Source organism: Saccopteryx leptura, chromosome 1 (assembly GCF_036850995.1).
Source record: "Saccopteryx leptura isolate mSacLep1 chromosome 1, mSacLep1_pri_phased_curated, whole genome shotgun sequence".
NCBI classification, from domain to species: Eukaryota; Metazoa; Chordata; class Mammalia; order Chiroptera; family Emballonuridae; genus Saccopteryx; species Saccopteryx leptura.
The window spans coordinates 163,527,230-163,545,595 of NC_089503.1; the positions used below are offsets into that span (position 1 = coordinate 163,527,230).

Below are 18,366 nucleotides of genomic sequence, written 5' to 3' on the forward strand. Positions count from 1 at the left end.
CGGAGCCCTTGTGGGAGCATTTTAGTAATTACATGGGGAGCACAGGTGTGAAGCATTGTGGCAGGCACCATGAGACACATAGTCACTTACATGTGACCTGTCTGTGAGTGGAGGCTGGAGAAAATGCCTTGTGCCTACTTCCGAGGTTGGGTAGCCATGTGTCATGGGTTGCTGTGAGATGTGCACAGCAAGCAGGTGATGCCTGTGTGAAATGTTGAACACAGAGCTTAGCATCTGTAACGTGTTGAACAACTGGGAGTGGCTGTGATTCTGTGTGTCTCACTAATAGTCCTGGACTGGACCAATTCACTCAGCCTGTGGTTTGTCCCGTAGTTTCCTGTCCAGACTGAGCCGCACTGGTGACTCTGTTGTGTGCTTTAGGGGGATCGAGTGGTGCTTGGTGGAGACCATTACTTCAGGTTTAATCACCCAGTGGAGGTCCAGACGAGACCGTTCACGGGAGGCGTTCCCACCAGTGAGGGGCCGAAGGACTTTGACTTTGCCAAGAACGAGCTGCTCGTGGCCCAGAGAGCACAGTGAGTGTTGCGGATCTGAGCAGTGAGGCCCTGGGGGAAGGGAGGTCTGCAGCAAGGTCAGCACGGGCTCACACCGCCATTGGCTCTGGGTGCCGACTGTGGGATGTGGTCTTTCTCGTGGCTCATTCGTTCATTCCACAAACACTCAAAAGGCAGAAATTTAGTGTCTGCACAGTTCCAGGTATGGAAGCGGACAGGTACAGGTGTATGACATATAATTATTGCTCTACCATCGTCAGTTTGACATAGAATAGCCTTGTTTTGTGTTCACTATAACGTTTACTATAATATTTACAGAAGCACCCACTTTAAAACCGTATGTTTATATGATGTGTTTTCCTTAGGCGTTAGCAAACCGTGTTTAACTAAATGTCAGGCATCTGCAATAGTAACTAAGTTGAAAATAAGCAAAGTTTCATCCTTTCATGTTTTCTTTGTATGAACAATTCTAAAGCTAATAAAAATTCACAAACGCTATTGACAGAATGTCAGAAATTATGTTTAGAGATTAGCTTTTTGCTTCATGGAAAACATTTTAACGTAATCAAGCACTGTCATGGTTGTGACCGTCTAACCCAGGGGTCCCCAAACTTTTTACACAGGGGGCCAGTTCACTGTCCCTCAGACCGTTGGAGGGCCGGACTATAAAAAAAACTATGAACAAATTCCTATGCACACTGCACATATCTTATTTTAAAGTAAAAAAACAAAGCGGGAACAAATACAATATTTAAAACAAAGAACAAGTAAATTTAAATCAACAAACTGACCAATATTTCAATGGGAACTATGCTCCTCTCACTGACCACCAATGAAAGGTACCCTTCCAGAAGTGCGGCGGGGGCCGGATAAATGGCCTAAGGGGGCCGCATGTGGCCCGCGGGCCATAGTTTGGGGACCCCTGGTCTAACCGCTGTGCTGCACGCCAGACACTCACATGAAATAATGTTGAATGTGCACTGTGATTGGAGAATTAGGAGGGAAGCTGTTGTGTGTGCAGCACTCCTGGCGGGGCGCGTGAGACTTTGTGCTCAACAGGCTGGAAGCAGAGGTCCAGGAGGCCCGGCTGCAGGCGAAGCAGGAGATGCTGCAGGGCGTCCAGATCGCCAGGGAGGTGGCCGAGCAGGAGCTGTCCTCCCAGAGGGCCGCCTACGAAAGCAGGATCGAGGCCCTGGAGGCGGAGCTGGTAAATGGCGGGGCTGGGCCTTCTCTGCTAGGGCATTGGGGACACTCGTGTCCCTGTAAGGAGCCGGGTATCAGGACAGCCACGCCATGCAGCTGTGGGGCCAGGCCTACACCTCTCCTGTCAGTGGCAGACAGGTGGCGGCTGTGAGAAACCCGGCCCAGAGGGGCTTCCTGCAGCCCCTCACTTCCTCCAGCCCCAGGCGTCTGTCCCACCCACGTGTGTCACACTCTTCGGTGTTTACCTGCTCTGGGTGCTGACTTTTGGATGCCCCAAAATGCCAACTCTCAGAGGGGCTGTTGTCATCGCACTGGTGTCACAGGTGCTCCCCAGGCTCTGCCCCTGCCACCTGCATTCCCAGGAGCTCCTGTAGAGAAGGGTTTGACTGCAAGGTTTCTCTGTGGTTAGGTTGTCAGTGCGCGTGAGTGGGGGACATTCCTCTTAGTCCTCATGCTCTGGTGAAAGGAGAGGCCTTTCACATCTGGGGAAGCTTTGAAAACATGCTGTGTATTTTCATTATCGTCCTTTAAAGAAAGAGGAGTCTCACAGGAAGAAAATGCAGGAACTGAGTCACCGGGAAGCCAGCCACAGGATTGAGGAGCTCGAGAGGGCGAAGCAGTGTCTGGAGCAGGAAGTCCATGCCAGCAGAAAGTGGCTGGCGGTGCAGTGTCTGGCTGCCAAACAGGTGACCTGCGGTCGCTGCCTCCATGGGGCAGAGCGGGGTACCCTCCTGTCTTTAGGAGTGGGGGCTCTGGACAGAGGGGAGGCCTGCGTCTGGCTCACAGGCCCCTGTCTGTTTGTCCTGGTCGGGCTCACCACTGGCCCCTGTAGCCCACACACCTGCTTTGAGGGGGACACAGCTGTTCCTCCAGCTCATCCACACTGCTTGTCTCCGAGCAGCACAGCTGTCCTGGGACTGGTCGTGCCACAGAGCGTGCACACGAGGCACAGGGCTGGGCAGTCTGGGAGGTTGTCACTGTCACACTCTTACTCTCTGTCACTGATGGGACACTGTCGGCCCCGGGAAATGGCAGCTGGCAGCGCCTGCCTGACTGAGCCCTGAGAGGTGTGGGCACCAGCCCCATCATCTCGGAGGGCAGGTTTCTTCCATGGCCGCTCCTTTAACCCATGTACCGCCCAGGGTGTCATGGTCAGTGCTGCTCATCTCTGTGGTCAGCCTCATGATATCAGCGGTGCTTAGAGCAGCAGCGTCGGCACACCTGCCAGCCACACCGGGTCCCCAGGGACTGGGCAGACCCGAACTTGATCCGGCCAGGTGGGCGGGGAGTGATGGTGACGGCTCCGTGGGAATCTCAGCTGTGACCAAGTTTGGATGCTGTAGTAACTTGTTCACATACTACCAGTCAGCGCCAGGACACAACGGGCACAAAACTCCCAGAGCTTTAGGAGAAGCAGAACTGTTTACATCTTGAAATGTGATTAGTGGGCTGTCATGAGGCTCATTTGTGTCCCATGAGATTTTTTGGTGTCTTAAATTTAACTTTTATTTAGTCAGAGGTCCTTGAATGTGGGCTGCTTTGAGCAAATTTTTCTTCTGAAGTTTTTTGTTCTTGTTGTTATTGTGGCGGAGATCACTTTATAAAGATCTTATACATTTTTATTTATTTACTTTTTGTTTAGTGAGAGGAGGGGAGGCAGAGATAGATTTTTGCATGCGCGCTGACCAGGATTCACCTGGCAAGCCCACTAGGGGGCAATGCTCTGCCCATTTGGGGTGTTGCTCTGTTGTTTAGCAACCTAGCTCTTCTTAGTGCCTGAGGCAGAGGCTCCATGGAGCCATCCGCAGAGCCCAGGGGCAACTTGCTCCATTCTAGCCATGGCTGTAGGAGAGGAGGAGAAAAGAAAAAGAGAGAGAGAGAGAGAGAGAGAGAGAAGTGAGAGGGGGAGGGGCGGATAAGCACATGGGCACTTCTGTGTGTCCTGACTGGGAATCGAGTTTGGGGTATTTTACATATTTTTAATAGCCTTTTATGCTTAATAAAACACATACTGTAAAATGAGGTATAATTATGTTAGGATAATTACTCTGGTTGTACAATCTCTGCATATTCTCACGTGTGGGTCTCTATTGATGACCATCACCTAGGCACTGGAGGACCACAGCATCCGCCACACAAGGATTCTGGAAGCTCTAGAAGCCGAGAAACAAAAAATTGCCAAAGAAGTACAAATACTACAGCACAGTCACAAGAATAAAACTCTCACGAGTGAGTATGTGATGAGTTTAACATTTCCTGAAATTGTGTGTGTTCTGTAATTACTGCAAGGTTAGCGTTGATTACCTTCATATATTGAAAATGTGTTTTTTTTGTTTGGAAAAATACAAAACAAAATAAAACAAAAGTTAGAAGTGGGGAGGCAGACAGACTCCTGCATGCTCCTGACCGGGATCCATCCAGCATGCCCACCAGGGGGCAATGCTCTGCCCATCTGGGACATTGCTCCATTGCAACTGCAGCCATTCTAGTGCCTGAGGCAGAGGCCATGGAGCCATCCTCAGTGTCCAGGCCAACTTTGCTCCCATGGAGCCTTGGCTGCGATAGGGGAAGAGAGAGAGAGAAAGGAGAGAGGGAAGGGTGGAGAAGCAGATGGGCGCTTCTCCTGTGTGCACTGACTCGGAATTGAAACCAGGACTTCCACATGCCAGGCTGACGCTCTACCACTGAGCCAGCTGGCCAGGGCCCAAACCTCGTTTTATGTGAACAGTGTCCTTTGCAACAAGGGCTGAAGGGGAGTTACTCACTTTGTTCCAACTTCCGTATGGCTGCTTAAAGCCGCTCATCCAGAACGTGTGTTTCCCGGAGCTGTTCTGCAGGTGGGTGGCGCCCATCACTCTCATATCTGTGTCCTCTTCCCTCATCTCTCAGTCCCCACCAGCTGGAGCTCCATGAAGCTCTCCATGATGCTACAGGAGGCCAACGCCATCAGCAGCAGACTAAAGAGATACTACGTGTTTGGCAGGTGAGCCATCAACTGTCCTAATCGTTCAAGCCATTCCTTGTCTTAAAAGAATTTGCCTCCATGTTATCTGTTCAGTTTCTCTATAGACGTGGTTCTCTGCTGTGCCTGTCTGGGAAGGAGTGGGTGTTCGATGCCTGGTGGCCGTCTGACCCCCTCCCGGGCTTGCTGTGCAGGGACCTGCTCTCAGCAGCCTGCTGATTGCTGTGGTTTATACACTGAGCACTCTCAATGCTTTAGGACTTTCTTCCTTCTGAGTTGAAAATTTATCAGTATTTCACATTTTAAAGGGAATTACCTTATTAGACCTCTTTTGATTTATAAAGTTTTTATGTACGTTTTAATGTAGCATATACTCAATTTGATTATCACTGTAATAAAAATGCTTAATATAGAAATATATATTTAATCAGTGGGCCAGATTTTTGTGGAAGTTAATCTGATTCGGAAAGCTCCTAAAATAAACAACAAGTGTGTGTGTTTTAAGATAACACTTTTTATTTCAGACATGAGCCCTCAGACAAAGGAAGTGGCCCCGACCCCTGTGTCCGGGTACAGAACCTGCGACTCGGAGTGTCCACTTTCTGGAGCCTGGAAAAGTTTGAGTCCAAGCTTGCAGCCATGAAAGAACTTTACGAGGTCTGGATGTTATTAAAGTCTCACTGAACTTTTTGAAATACAAAATAATATATATAAAAGCAAATGTTCCTCAGTCAAGAAACTTGGGCAGAGAACAGTCAGTTTGTATTCCCGAAAACCAACCAGTGTGAGCAGTTACATGCGTTTGCTGTCGTCTGTAGATAAAGTATTGCTGGTTTCATACAACTGGGATAGAAGCACTTAGTGCTGAATCTATTCGCTCGTAATTATGTGGTATCCTGTAAACTATTCTAGAACATCGCATGAGATAGAGCTGTCACAGTAGTCTTGTGATGCTCGAATAATTGATTAAAATCAAACCAAAACCACAAACTTGAAAAGATGATTCAGAATAGAATCGCACACCACTCATAACAGGCTCACAACTGTGTAGACCTTGACATGTACCCAGAAAACCCTCACACCATGAGCACACCGGGTTTATTCCAGGAGTACAGGCGTGCTCATGATCAAAAACCCAGCAATGAAAGGAGTCACACCAGTGTGCTGACTTTGTTATCTCTGACTGACAGGTTCTGAGTGCCTCTGTTGTGTCTTTGTGTTGAGATGTGTGAGCAGTTTCTAAATGTTCTGCCATAAATGTGAATCACTGTCTTGAGGTCTTGTGGGCATCCTTACCTTGGTGTAGACATTGAAATCTGGTCAGTGAGCAATTGTTACCCTACTTTATTTTTTTTCCCAATTGTTCACCACAATATTCCTTACTCTTTTTTCCATGTAATTATACTATTTCTGAATCATGCTATATAGTATCATGTTAGAACTTTAAATGTTAATGGATTTAAAACATAGGTTATTATATGATTGATAGAAACAACCAGTAAGTAAATCTTTGTCTGTGTGTGTGTGTGTGTGTGTGTGTGTGTGTGTGTGACAGAGACAGAGAGAGGGACTGATAAGGACAGACAGACAGAAAGGGAGAGAGATGAGAAGCATCAATTCTTCTTTGCGGCTCCTTAGTTATTCATTGATTGCTTTCTCATATGTACCTTGACCGGGGGGCTATAGCAGACTGAGCGACCCCTTGCTCAAGCTGGTGAGCCTTGCTCAAACCAGATAAGCCCGTGCTCAAGCCGGTGACCTTGGGGTTTTGAACCTGGGTCCTGCCCGTCCCAGTCTGACGCTTTATCCACTGTGCCACCACCTGGTCAGGCCTTAATATCAGATTATTTTATTTCTCTCCTGAGGATTTTTTGTTTTTGTTTTTATTTTTACTGTTTTCTAAATCCCAAGTTTATTATCTCTGAGTTATTGAATGATTTCTGTGGCTTTTATCAGATTTCTTTTAAAATAATTCTTAACCTCATAGGATTGAGTTTTTATTTGATAAGGAATGTAATTTTTTTTTAGTATTTTGGCGGATGACCTGTTGACCTGTGATGAATGTGATTTTTTAAGTTCATAAGGAACAGAAATGACTGTTGTTTTTCTTAGAGTAACTGTGCCAACAAGTGTGACGACCTCTTTTGTGACCCTGAGGATGAGTGGGAACCCGACATCACAAATGCATCCCTTTCTTCGTTTTCTAGAAGGAGGTAAGGACATGTGTGTTACTGGTCTTCTTGGTCTGGGTCTCCATATATTTCATTTCCTTATTTTTAAAGAACTGTCAGTTGTCATGATGGATGTGTCTGCAAAGGGACCACAATGACGGAAGAGAAACAGTATGTTACTGATTAAATTACAGCACATGAGGCATCATACTGTTTCTCAGTTAAAATAGGAACAAAAATGTTCCGTATTTCACCATATAAGTCTTCAGAGCAACTTGGAATGGCATAAATCTAATTTCCTATAACAATGAACAACGTTTATTACTTTTAAATTACCCTTTCTCAAGAACTTGGCATATTCTATGATATTTTATTGTAAGTCACTGAATTTCAAATGCTGTCCAGTTAACATGAGCACCACAGAGAATAAATCGTGGTGATGGAGAACTTCTGTACGTGACAAGTGCTACTTATTAACTGAAAACATAGGTGCTTGTATGGCCAGTAGTCGCAGCCATCACAGCCACTTGGCATGTGCAGGTTCCCATTAGATTCAGACAGATTGTAGAGAAACAACAGAGCCAAGAAATGGTGGGCCATTTTCTTAATTTGTAGCCTTGCACTTGGCCGGCGAGTAAAAACAAACACACGGGCACCAAAATCCATTCACACATTCTCCGGTACCACGACCAGGAGAATCTTTTCCGAGTTTTCCTAGAATCAAAGGCCCCACCAGTTATCAGCAGAGTTCACAAAGCCCCTCACCTCTGTTCCCCTTCAGCTCCCACCATCTTGGCTGCCTGCCTCCTCTGCAACAATGTCCTCTCTGCCCAAAATGGCCTCCTAGCTCCTCCTTCCTCCTTCTTCAAACTTTGCAGCGGGATAGTTCTCTCCTCCAGCAAACATTAGCATAACCAAGCCCCTTTCTAAGCATGAAGGTAATTAGCTGTATCACGTGGCAGCATCATCACATGAGCGATGGCCATTTTTAATAATAAAAGTGAGCAAAACAAAATAACACAAATTTTACAAACTTATTTGCTCAACAGTGCTCTTCTGGGAAGAGAGGTTTCCACACAGGCCTCCAGTGCACAGACTGTGGAGAAGCCAGTGCTTCAGGACAGGAGGGCGGCCTTGGTCTTGGAACCAGTTTAGCTTCCAGCATGGTGTGTGCTCACAGACTGCTTTCTACACAAGTCCTTCTTACTCTGGGGTTTAATCAGGACTGCTCTCTGCTCTGTCCCGAGGGCACAGAGATGGGTAGATAGGCTCTGTGTCCTTGAGGAGTGGGATTCAGGAACCTGGAGGGACAGCTTGGGAAGCCGGGCCTGTGTTCAGGCAGGAGGGCTGCAGGGCAGAGTCAGGCTCCAGAAGGCTTTGGCTGGCTATGGGGTGGAGGGAGAGAGGGCTCACAGGTGAGTCCTGGGTTCACCTGGGGTGACTGACTAGAGCAAACAGTGTCTCCGGAGATGCAGGGTAAGACGAGTTTGAGGTTCCCAGGGGACATCCAGGTGTGCAGTTTTGGGTTTAGAACTTTGAAGGAAGGAGTGGAGTGGTGGTGGTGGTGGTGATGATGGTGGTGATGGTGGTGGTGATGATGGTGGTGATGGTGATGGTGGTGGTGATGGTGATGGTGGTGGTGATGGTGGTGGTGATGGTGATGGTGATGGTGATGATGGTGGTGATGGTGGTGATGGTGGTGATGGTGGTGGTGGTGGTGGTGATGATGGTGGTGATGGTGGTGGTGGTGATGGTGGTGATGGTGGTGGTGGTGATGGTGATGATGGTGGTGATGGTGGTGGTGGTGATGGTGATGATGGTGGTGATGGTGATGGTGATGATGGTGGTGATGGTGGTGGTGGTGGTGGTGATGATGGTGGTGGTGGTGGTGGTGATGATGGTGGTGATGGTGGTGGTGGTGATGGTGATGATGGTGGTGATGGTGATGGTGATGATGGTGGTGATGGTGATGGTGGTGGTGGTGGTGATGGTGGTGGTGATGATGAAGGTGGTGATTGTGGTGATGATGATGGTGGTGATGATGAAGGTGGTGATTGTGGTGGTGATGATGGTGGTGATGATGTCCAGTTATGAGGATTAGAGGTAATGTATGTAAAGCTCTTACTATAGTGGGTATATATTTAGTAAGTGGCAGCTCGCTATTGGATGCCTATGTGTGAAAGACAGGGTATGACTTCTGATCTCATACCAATGACGGTTATTTCTTCAGGACATTTCTTGAGGTCCTCGGCTCCAGCACTGAGATGAGTGGAAGTGTCCTTGGGCGGAGTTAGGTGACTGGGCGTGAGGTACATAAACCAACCTAGAGTGACACCAGCCTCCCAAAAAATCAAACCAGAACTACAGATTCATTATAGGGTGATTTATAAGTTCCTCTAGATTTTAGAATGACTGGTTTTTTATTGTGAGCAGAAATTTGAGTTCTTGTAATTATAGACCACAACACGAGCATTGGTCATTAACATTACAATTTTAGCATATGGAATGTTGACGATTGACACACTATTTCTCGCCGACTGTTAGGATAGTAATTAGGGAATCAGGTGAAGTTTCAATTGTTACTGAAAAATCAATTTTTTTTTAATCTTTCCTAAAATTTTGAAATTGGGTGTTGTTTGGCAGAGATGTTTCTGAGAACGTCTGTAATTTAAAAGTATCATTTAAGGGCAGTGAATTGCTCTTGGTCAGAGACCTTGTAGTGAAGCTGCAGCCTTGTGAGGATGTTTACGACAGGATGGCTCGCCCTGAGGCGGCCATAGTAACGGGAGCCCTGACAGCCTCTCAATTACAGCACCACCTCCGGGCTCTGACAGGCCCTGCCGTCCTGCCGTAAAATAGAGGTCCAGCGGCCCATAAATTTTGATGTGTACTGTTGACAGTTAAAAGTAAAATTCCCTCCACTGCTAAATAGAAATTCTTAGAAAGGAACGTCAAACGTATTTTCTTTATGTGAGTTTCAGCATCATTTGCCTATGATAGTGGTGAGGGGACAGGTCTCCTGGTTCAGACTTCACTGCAACGACAAGCCCTCCGCCTGAGTGCCAAGCACTGTGACCTTTAAGAGTTGCTGTCTCCTGTCGCCAGCCTGTTCTGTGGGCATCCATGGGGAGGGTTATGTTTGAATCAGTTAGCCTCTGATGGACGGAGCACATCAGTCTTTACAGCTGATGTGCTTTTCTCTGTGGGGCCAGAGGAGCAAAGTCTGTAAAAAGGGACTCTAGAGGGGCCACTAGGTTCAGAGCTGGGTCATAGCTGGAGGCTTGTTGAGCTCTGGGGACTGGAGGCAGAGTTTACATGGTGACAGGCAGGTATGGAGGGAGCCTGCTTTCCCAGCAGTTAGGAAACAGGGAACAGCTAAATAGCCGTCCCCTTGAGGGAGAGAGAGTGTCTTTTTTGGTTGAGGGAAAGGAGCAGCCAAGGAGAGACAGGGAGAACCCACTTCCTCCGCTTGTGCAGCTGCCGTACCACACAGGTGCGTGCTTTTCACACGGGCAGCAAAGATGTCAGTGTTCACCCACCCGTTCCCTGTTCACAGTCCTCAGGACAGTGGGCACATGAGGTCAGCCTCGCCCCCAGCCTTGGCCTCTCCTCCCGACATGCTGGTGCTGCGTCTGAACTCTGTTCCCTGCGTCTGAATGCTGTTCCCTGCTCCCAGGCCAGCCTTGCCGTTCAGCTGTCCATATTGATGCTTCATATCAATATAGCGGCCCTCTCCCTCCTGGGCCAGTCTCACCTGAGCTCCGACAGCTCTGTGCTCTCACGACACTCAGCACTTTACTGTAGTTATTTGTCTAGTTTCTTCCTGTGAACTTGTAGCTCAGCAAGCCCAGAAGCCATGTATGCTGTGTCCCTCTGTGGAGGTCAGAGCCTGTTCTATGTAGTTAGTTAACTACCTGCTTGGAACAGTACCTAGAAATAATAGTACCATTCTTGCTCAGTGAACCCAGTGTATTGAACCCTTGATGAAGTATTCCTGCAGCGTGTACACACTTGCGCGCGCGCGAGCACATACACACACACACACACACACACACACACACACACACACACACACACACAGTTTCTTCAGAGGATTAAATGACAACTGTTCTTAGTGACACTTCCATGCGGCAGACCACTAATCGCCCGGTCCACCCCTGTCAGGAGCCGCAGCCTGGTGAAGGACAGGAGGATCTCCGGCTATTTGCATGACGTCCAGGCTTCCTCAGGTCAGAGTCCATGTTCGTCATGTGTGTGTCCTCAGATGACCTCACAGACGGAGAAATGCTGTGTCGGGGCCCTGCGACCCATAGTCTCTTCCTCTGAGAGGAGGGACGGAGCCGCTGCCCTTTTGATAGCCTCCTGTGCTGTGTCATCCCAAAGCTGTTCACGTGGGGAGGGCATGGTGTGCAGACGTGCACAAGATGTGTGTTTCCTTGTGAGGCAAGCCCAGTGCGTATGGTCAGTCTGCACTGTCCTCTGCGGGAGGAGGCGTGGGCCGCGCCAGTTGTTGAATGAGGCCCGGGCCAGCCAGCGGGGCGCCTAGCAGTTGGGCGTATGGAGTGAGCCTCTCCTGCCTGAGCGTGCTGGCCAACAGGCCTATATATATATATATATACACACACACAGTGCCTGTTGTGAAGGCCCTGTGCCTGAAACCAGGCTGACATCAAGCCTGTTGGAACAGGCTTGATGCAGAAACTGAGCACCGTGTGCCCCGGCCCCCCAGCATCAACTCTTCCAAGGATTTGCAGAGAGCTGATCAGCTCGTCACTGGCTGTGCTTGGAGAGAGTCATGAGGGAGGGACGGTGGCCGACAGCCTGGTAGGCAGTTTCCTCGCCATTCATAGCGGGCTCCTTGCCATCGCGCAGGCGTATGAGGAGCAGGACGAGGAGAGCCAGGATGACCGTAAGTCTCCCGCGGTGGTTCCTATCTGCCTGGGCACCACTGTGCATGCTGTCCTCACCGCGGCAGCACCTCTCTGCCCGGGCACTGCTGTGCGTGACCATCGTTACCGGGGCCCGTTTCCTGACTGGGTGGCCATGAGTGGTGTTGGGTCAGCCCTTCTGTCTGCAGGTTGCCCTGTCTGATCACTCTCCTTCTTTCAAAGTGTTCTCTTCCGATTGCATGGCCCAAGCGCAAACTGTCCGGGTCGCCTGTGCCTTCGGGCAGCTCACGGCGCTCCTCATGTACTGGCTGGTGAGCGTTTCTCCCAGCACTGGCACCGATGTGGTGAGGCTTGCAGATGAGCTGAGGCAGGAGGTGAAGATGCTGGGCGGACACCTGCAGGTGTTCTTGCAGGTGTGTCAATGGGCTGGTGGTCATGTGAAGGGTGTTTGTTTGGAAAGCTTCACTTGACCTTGTCCTGTTGCGCCTCCCAGAGTTAGGGCCATGGGGTTTCTAGAGCGACTTCTGTTCTGGAACCCAAGGTTGTGGGTTCTGTAAGGGACTGTCCCTGGCTTTCTGTGTGCCGGGCACCAGGTGGTCTGTCGTCCCCACATGGGAATGTCTGCGGTAACCACCTGTCAGGCACTATCGGGCAGGAAAAGCTCAAGGGCAAAAGAGCCACCGTATTGTCCAGTCTCCTGTGCTCACTGACCAGTCCCATGTTATATCTGGTCAACTGTATACACACCCATGTCCCCTGCTCACATGGACGCCCAGAGGGTGGAGGCGGCCGTGTTCCTTGTCACTCTGTCACTGTGGGTAGCTGCAGGCCACATGTTTTCTGGGACAGGGACTTGGAGAAAGCATGATCACTTTGTCAATGGACGCAGAGTCTACTTTGTCCACGTCGCTCTGCCTGGGAGCCGCATGTCCGACGTGCCGTCCACGGCTGTCTTCTAGGGATGCTGCGCAGACATACCATCGATGGTCAAGGACACGCGGAAGAAGGCCGTCCACAGCGTGCAGCAGGCCATGAAGTGCGTAGGGCAGTTGGTGGTCCTTCAGGGGAATGAACTGTGTCTTCCAGAGGCCGGCATCCCGGTAAGTCAGCACCAGGAGCTCTGAGTGGGAGGAACTCTGATACTAGTGTCCCTGCACATGGCCAGTTTTTATTTTAAAATAGTTCCTACTTTTAATTTACTTTAATGAGAACTAAAATTGTTTCAGTCTAAGGTGGCCACATGTGTGGACGTGCTGGGTGATTTTGGAGTCCTCATTTGACCCCTTGGACCTTTGGTTTGATGCTGATGGTCTACCCTGGAGGGTTTGCATGCAGACAACTCTGCAATCCCAGGAAATTTGTGTCTTCGGGGGAGGCTGCTGAGGCTGTAGACAGTGTTACCATGTGTCTGTTCTGGCAACATTGTGTCTACGACAACAATATAGCATGCCGGATGTTACAATTCTTACCTGGCTTAGGTTGAATGTAATAAACTTGGAATGTACTGTTTCTAAATAAGCAGAAATATATAGCAGTTATTTAACTTTTTTGATAAATCTGAAGCCTGAATTTACCAGTTAATGCTCACACGCCTTCCCCAGGAGGAGTTCGTGGCCACTGTGCGGGGTGGCGTTGGCTCGGGGCTGGAGACCCTGCTCGCGTCCGGGGTAGCCAGGGCGCAGGAAATACAGCGTGAGCTCCTGAGGCAGTGCCCCCAGGACCAGGTGAGAGTAGCAGAGGGCATTCTCTGGGGCAGCGGAGGGTGGAGGAGTCTGGTTTCTATATGTGTAACTGCACGGATGAGATTTCTGCACATTTGTGTACATGAATCTGTGTCAAGTCGTGTTGTTGGAAAGGCTGTTGCTGTCATTGTTGGGGTGGCATTTCCCCTTGATGCTCCTGGGTTGCTGCGGCCTGTGTGACTGTGCAGGGCCCCAGCAGGTGAAGCGGTGGCGATCCCTGGCCCCTGACCCCTGCTGGTCACCGCTGTGCAGAGCCCCAGGCAGGCGGAGAGGCTGTGACCCCTGCTGGTAACTCTCCCTTGCGTTTCCATCTCTGCTTCTCACTTGCGTTGCTGTAGTGCCTGGACTAAGTTCAAGGCCAGGGGTTCGAGTTGATGACTTCACACCAGGACGCTGATTGGTGAAGAGTGTGCGGCTCCTGCAGAAGCTCCTCCCCACCCCCAGCTCCCTGACACCGAGCAAAAGCCCCGCAGTCTTAGAGGTGGTGGGGGTGGGTGTGACCCCAAGGCCTGTGCTAGAACCGTGACACTTCCCAGCATTCGCTTGTCACCCATGCTCTGACCCTGTCCTTCACCTGTGCTGCCACCTGTGTCACAGGTATGAACTAGTCAGTTGGGAGCCTCTGCCAGGCAGGGAGTCATGTCCCCAGTGTGTCACCGACATGAGTTTTTTTAATCATTCATGCACTAATTTTCCTTATTGAGCATTATGATTGGTGAGCTGAGGATTCCGAAGGTAAAGTTCAGCTCTAATGACTGACTTTCAGAGACCCGTCTGTTCTAGGTGTGGTTGTAACGACTTGTTAGACCAGTGATTTTCAACCTTTTTTTTTCATGGCACAAACATACACTAATTACTAAAGTCAGTGCCCCTGACTAAATACAACCATTTTCATCTTATGGCACAAATAAATTAGTTACTAAGGAAGAAGAGGTCAGGGCCCCTTTTTCTTCAGTAATTAGTTTATGAGTGCATGAGAAACAAAGGTTGAAAATCACTGTGTTAGACTGTCTGCCGCTTCCCTTTCCTGCTGAGTCGATCAGCCAGGAGGAGCTCCCTGGGCTCTAGCTGTTTACTTGTGGTCGTACGACTAGGACGCTGTCTCCTGACCTCTGGGCTAGAACTTCTCCCTGCTGGCCCCTGCAGTTCTGGGGTTTGTACTTGCAAAGGATTGCTTGTGCAATAAATTGTAACGTTCTCTCCAGGTCACTCAGCGGATGAACGCCAACGCCCAGGCGTTCGTAGGGGCTCTTGAAAGTGTCTTTGCAGAATGGAAAACAGTAAGAGAAACTTCACATTGTTTCTGTTTAATTCTGTTCATTGTTTTTTTACCATCTCGCTGGGCTCGAGTTTGTTACGCTGGTCTCATCTCTCACCCTTAGCCAAATGACCATGGGCCAGGCACGATGGTAGCTCTCCACTGTGTCCGCCTGGATGTCGTAACTTAGCAGTTTAGTGAGGAGCCACTGTGTGGACGTTGATCAGTGTAACCTGTCTGTCTCTTATACCCCTGGTTTAGTGATGCTCAGCGTTTCCTGGGATAGTCACTGTAGGCTAAAAACGTGTGTGTCTAACCCATGTGCTCAGATTCTAAAACACAGCTGGATCAAACTATCCTTATATCGTAGGTGAACAGAAAAATATAAACTTAAGTTTGTAATCAGTGTGTTCAAAGGGAGGGAGATGTTTATGGCTTGAAAATTTACATTTAAGTAGAATGAATGGCAGGTAGAAAGTTAAGATCTTAAATATTAAATACATGTATCTTTTATGAAATTGGATGATAGCGGTACTGTTGTTTTGTTCCATTCTCCTGTGATGGGGTGATTAGGTAAAAACTTTTATTTCTTTTGAAAACAGTAACTGTTAATATTGTACGTTAGTCTTGCTTGTAGAACGAGAGTTAAACACTGGTGAGGAAATGAAACTCATCTCTTTCTTAGAGACACGGCTCTGGTGTTAAAGCCGTGTGGATGGACCCTTGCTGCCATGTGACCTGCCCTGTGTTTATGTATGAGTTTTGTTCCCACAGAGAAATTCCAGATGTCCTGCACAAGAAGGTGGTTCTGGATACCAGGACTTGAAGAAGATGGTTGATTGTGCCCCAAAACTTCTGAAGTTGCAGCACTGCTTAGAGCAAGCTTTTCAGATTGTTATTCCTGCCCTGAGAGGTAAACGGAATTGGTAGTTTTAATCAAAATTTTATAGTTTAATGAAGCTCAGACATCTGTTCACCTCTAGTTTCATTTATTAACAAAATGTAATTAATGCTACTTCGCTGACAGTCATTAGCAACATAGGGGCTTGGGTGGTGGACTTCCCACTTACTATGTGTCAGTACTTGCCCCTGAGGAATTCAGTCCTTGAAAAACCCCACTAGCTTATTTAGTAGATCAGTTGGACAGACAGCCATCACTGGTTTGGAGTCGTCACAGTGGGTTGCTCTGAGGAAAAGTTCCCAGGAGTCACGTGACAGTGATGGGCGCTGGGTGAAGAGAGGGCAGCCCAGTCACCTCTTTCCCCTACACAGGATGCGCCGGGGACGGAAGTCAGCTCAGGAGTTGTGTGGAGAGCGTTTGCAGCTTGGCCCGGTCCCTCCCCACCGACGGCTGTCGGAGCCGCGGGGACCTGCAGTCTGCTGCCAAGTCCCTGCTGCTCTCTTTCGAGTCTGAAGAGGGGCCTGATTTGCTGAAACCACAGGAGATGCGTGACCTGCACGGCAGCGACGGGCGCCAGCAGTGTGGCCTGAGCAGGACCGGATCCAGCGGCAGGACGGGCATCCCGAAGCGCGTCTGCCAGCTGCCGTCCCGTCCCCGGTGGAGCTCAGAGGGGCATGTGTCCAGCAGGACACGGTGGGTGTGAGCACGCGTGCAGGCTCTGGACCACTGTGGGAGGGAGGGTGGGCAGGCCGCTTCCTTACGCAGAGGGAGGTAGAGCCAGAAGTCAGCCTGTTTCCGGGATGTCCGTGTCTGCGCTGGCCTGCCGTTGGTCTGGGCGCTGGCCTGCCGTTGGTCTGGGCACAGGCCTGCTGGGAGTTGGGTCTCCTGGCACCCGAATGCGCCCCAGAAGTTTCCCGCAGCCAGTCACCACACGGACCACTGTGGCTGACAGACTGGACAAGGAGCTCGAAACTCCAGTTTCAGTTGCCTGGGTTTTTAATATGCATCTTTCACACCAATATACTGTTACTCGTGTTGCATAACGGGGGTGAACGAGCATGACTTCAGAGCAGTGACGTTTCTAGAGTCACACTCAACACTTGGGTGGGGCTGGGCCCCAGCGCTGTTCTGCTGAGTGTGCAGTGGAGTCTGCACGTGACCCGATGAACCCGAGTGACTGACGTGGCTTCACGGCATATAAAACCTCTTTGTGGTCACGTAAAGAGGAGACTGTGCTTCGAGATCTTCCATGAAGGACCTGCTGTTTGCACCATGAGCGTGAGCATGACCGGGAAACCACACACTGCTGCTGGTGACAGAGCAGAGCTGGAGGGGACCCCACACGGCCGTCCTGTTCACCCTGCCGAGCAGATGCCACATGTGCGTTGGCATGACCAGCGGAAACCCACTGCTTGCAGTGAAGAGATCTGACGTTTCCTCCCCAGGCAGCTCCTGTGTGAACGCCAGTCATGCAGCACAGGGGCGATTTCCTGGGGCTATGAAATGGCGGGGCCTTGCGTCTGCCTTCCCCCGATCCTGTTTGCAGTTTGAGCGAATGGCCCTGGGCTTTTCCCGAAGGGCCTGCCGCAGCCCCAGTGGGTGCTTTTCAAAGTCCTTCACCAGCTGCTTGCTCACGGCTTCATTGGTCAGAAGCGGTTAGTGTCTTTGTAAAGTGTATTTATATATTTATACTCTCAAATAAATTGTTACAGCTTGTAAATGAGTGGTGAGAAATGTATTTGCTACTAGAATCATGTGCATTAATAAACGCTACTGAGAAAACACTTTTAATAAATCTTGTCAGTCTCTTGACCTGAGGTTTTTTAAAATTTTTTTAATTGATTTTATTTATTCCTACTTTTGCCCACCCTTCTATTGTTAGTTAACTAATGATCCAATAACTGTTTCAAAGTCTCGCCTAAATACAGGAAGTAGGGATTCATTTTTCACAAAAATGAATACAGTTGATATTGTGATCAAATCCAAAAGGCACTGGCGAGACAGAGGAGGGACTTTATTTAGGGGACAGTTTGCGACCCGGGGAGATGGAGCCCTCAGGTGGAACCCAAAAGCGTAGCCCCCCAAAATGAAGAGGCGGCTGCCTTTTACAGGGACTGTTGCACCCAGGTTCCCCTGAGGCCCATGTTAGGCAAATGAGGTTTCTCAATAAAATTGTACAGTTCTGGTTGGTCAGGGTGCAAATTTGGATGCAGTGGTGCAGTTCTGATTGGCTGGGGTGGGTCTAACTCAGTCCATTGGTAGAAGCGGGAAACCAGGAACTCCCTTTAACAGAGTCAGAGGGCAGGAGCCCAGTGCAGGGAAAGCTGAGAGTGCACCTGTGGCTTTTCCCGGGATGAGAAGCAGCCCGTGTAAGCAGCCTCTGCCAGCCACGGCTGCTGGGCTTGGGATGAACTTGCCCGTGAGACGTCCCGTTTGACAGAGGTGCTGACCTGTCAGGTGGGTCCATGCATTGGGCTCGGTAAGTCACCGTCCCAGGGTGACAGTGTCAAGACTGAGTGCTCCATCTTTCTTAGGTTGTTTAGTTTGCAGACTTCTCAGAGTGACGTGTGGACATTCCATTTCCTTTACCGTTGTCCGATGCCCGGGCTCATCCACACATCCACAGGTTGTGTGTGTATTGAATGGCAGACACACTTGCAGGGCAAAGTCACAGAAACATGAAAAAAAAGACCAGATTGCCTCAAATCTTGTGAAAGACCCAGCT

At 49.5% G+C, this 18,366-nt stretch overlaps 1 protein-coding gene across 4 annotated transcripts in view; it reads left to right on the top strand.

Moving 5' to 3' along the window:
- Positions 1-16,357, top strand: part of KIF14 (kinesin family member 14) — a 33,428-nt gene extending 17,071 nt beyond the window's left edge. The window contains exons 16-30 of one of the 4 annotated variants that reach the window (XM_066379861.1): positions 382-536; positions 1,575-1,722; positions 2,252-2,404; positions 3,827-3,947; positions 4,608-4,701; positions 5,205-5,337; positions 6,793-6,893; positions 11,016-11,080; positions 11,539-11,760; positions 11,963-12,153; positions 12,700-12,840; positions 13,342-13,464; positions 14,688-14,762; positions 15,515-15,653; positions 16,013-16,357. In XM_066379861.1, the coding sequence (XP_066235958.1) occupies positions 382-536; positions 1,575-1,722; positions 2,252-2,404; positions 3,827-3,947; positions 4,608-4,701; positions 5,205-5,337; positions 6,793-6,893; positions 11,016-11,080; positions 11,539-11,760; positions 11,963-12,153; positions 12,700-12,840; positions 13,342-13,464; positions 14,688-14,762; positions 15,515-15,653; positions 16,013-16,344 (2,193 nt within the window). In that variant the 3' untranslated portion in view covers positions 16,345-16,357. Of the gene's footprint in view, positions 1-381; positions 537-1,574; positions 1,723-2,251; positions 2,405-3,826; positions 3,948-4,607; positions 4,702-5,204; positions 5,338-6,792; positions 6,894-11,015; positions 11,081-11,538; positions 11,761-11,962; positions 12,154-12,699; positions 12,841-13,341; positions 13,465-13,820; positions 14,126-14,687; positions 14,763-15,514; positions 15,654-16,012 lie in introns of those variants that run through there. The other 3 variants (XM_066379863.1, XM_066379864.1, XM_066379865.1) reach the window with 3 other exon arrangements.
- Positions 16,358-18,366: the final 2,009 nt, after the last annotated feature.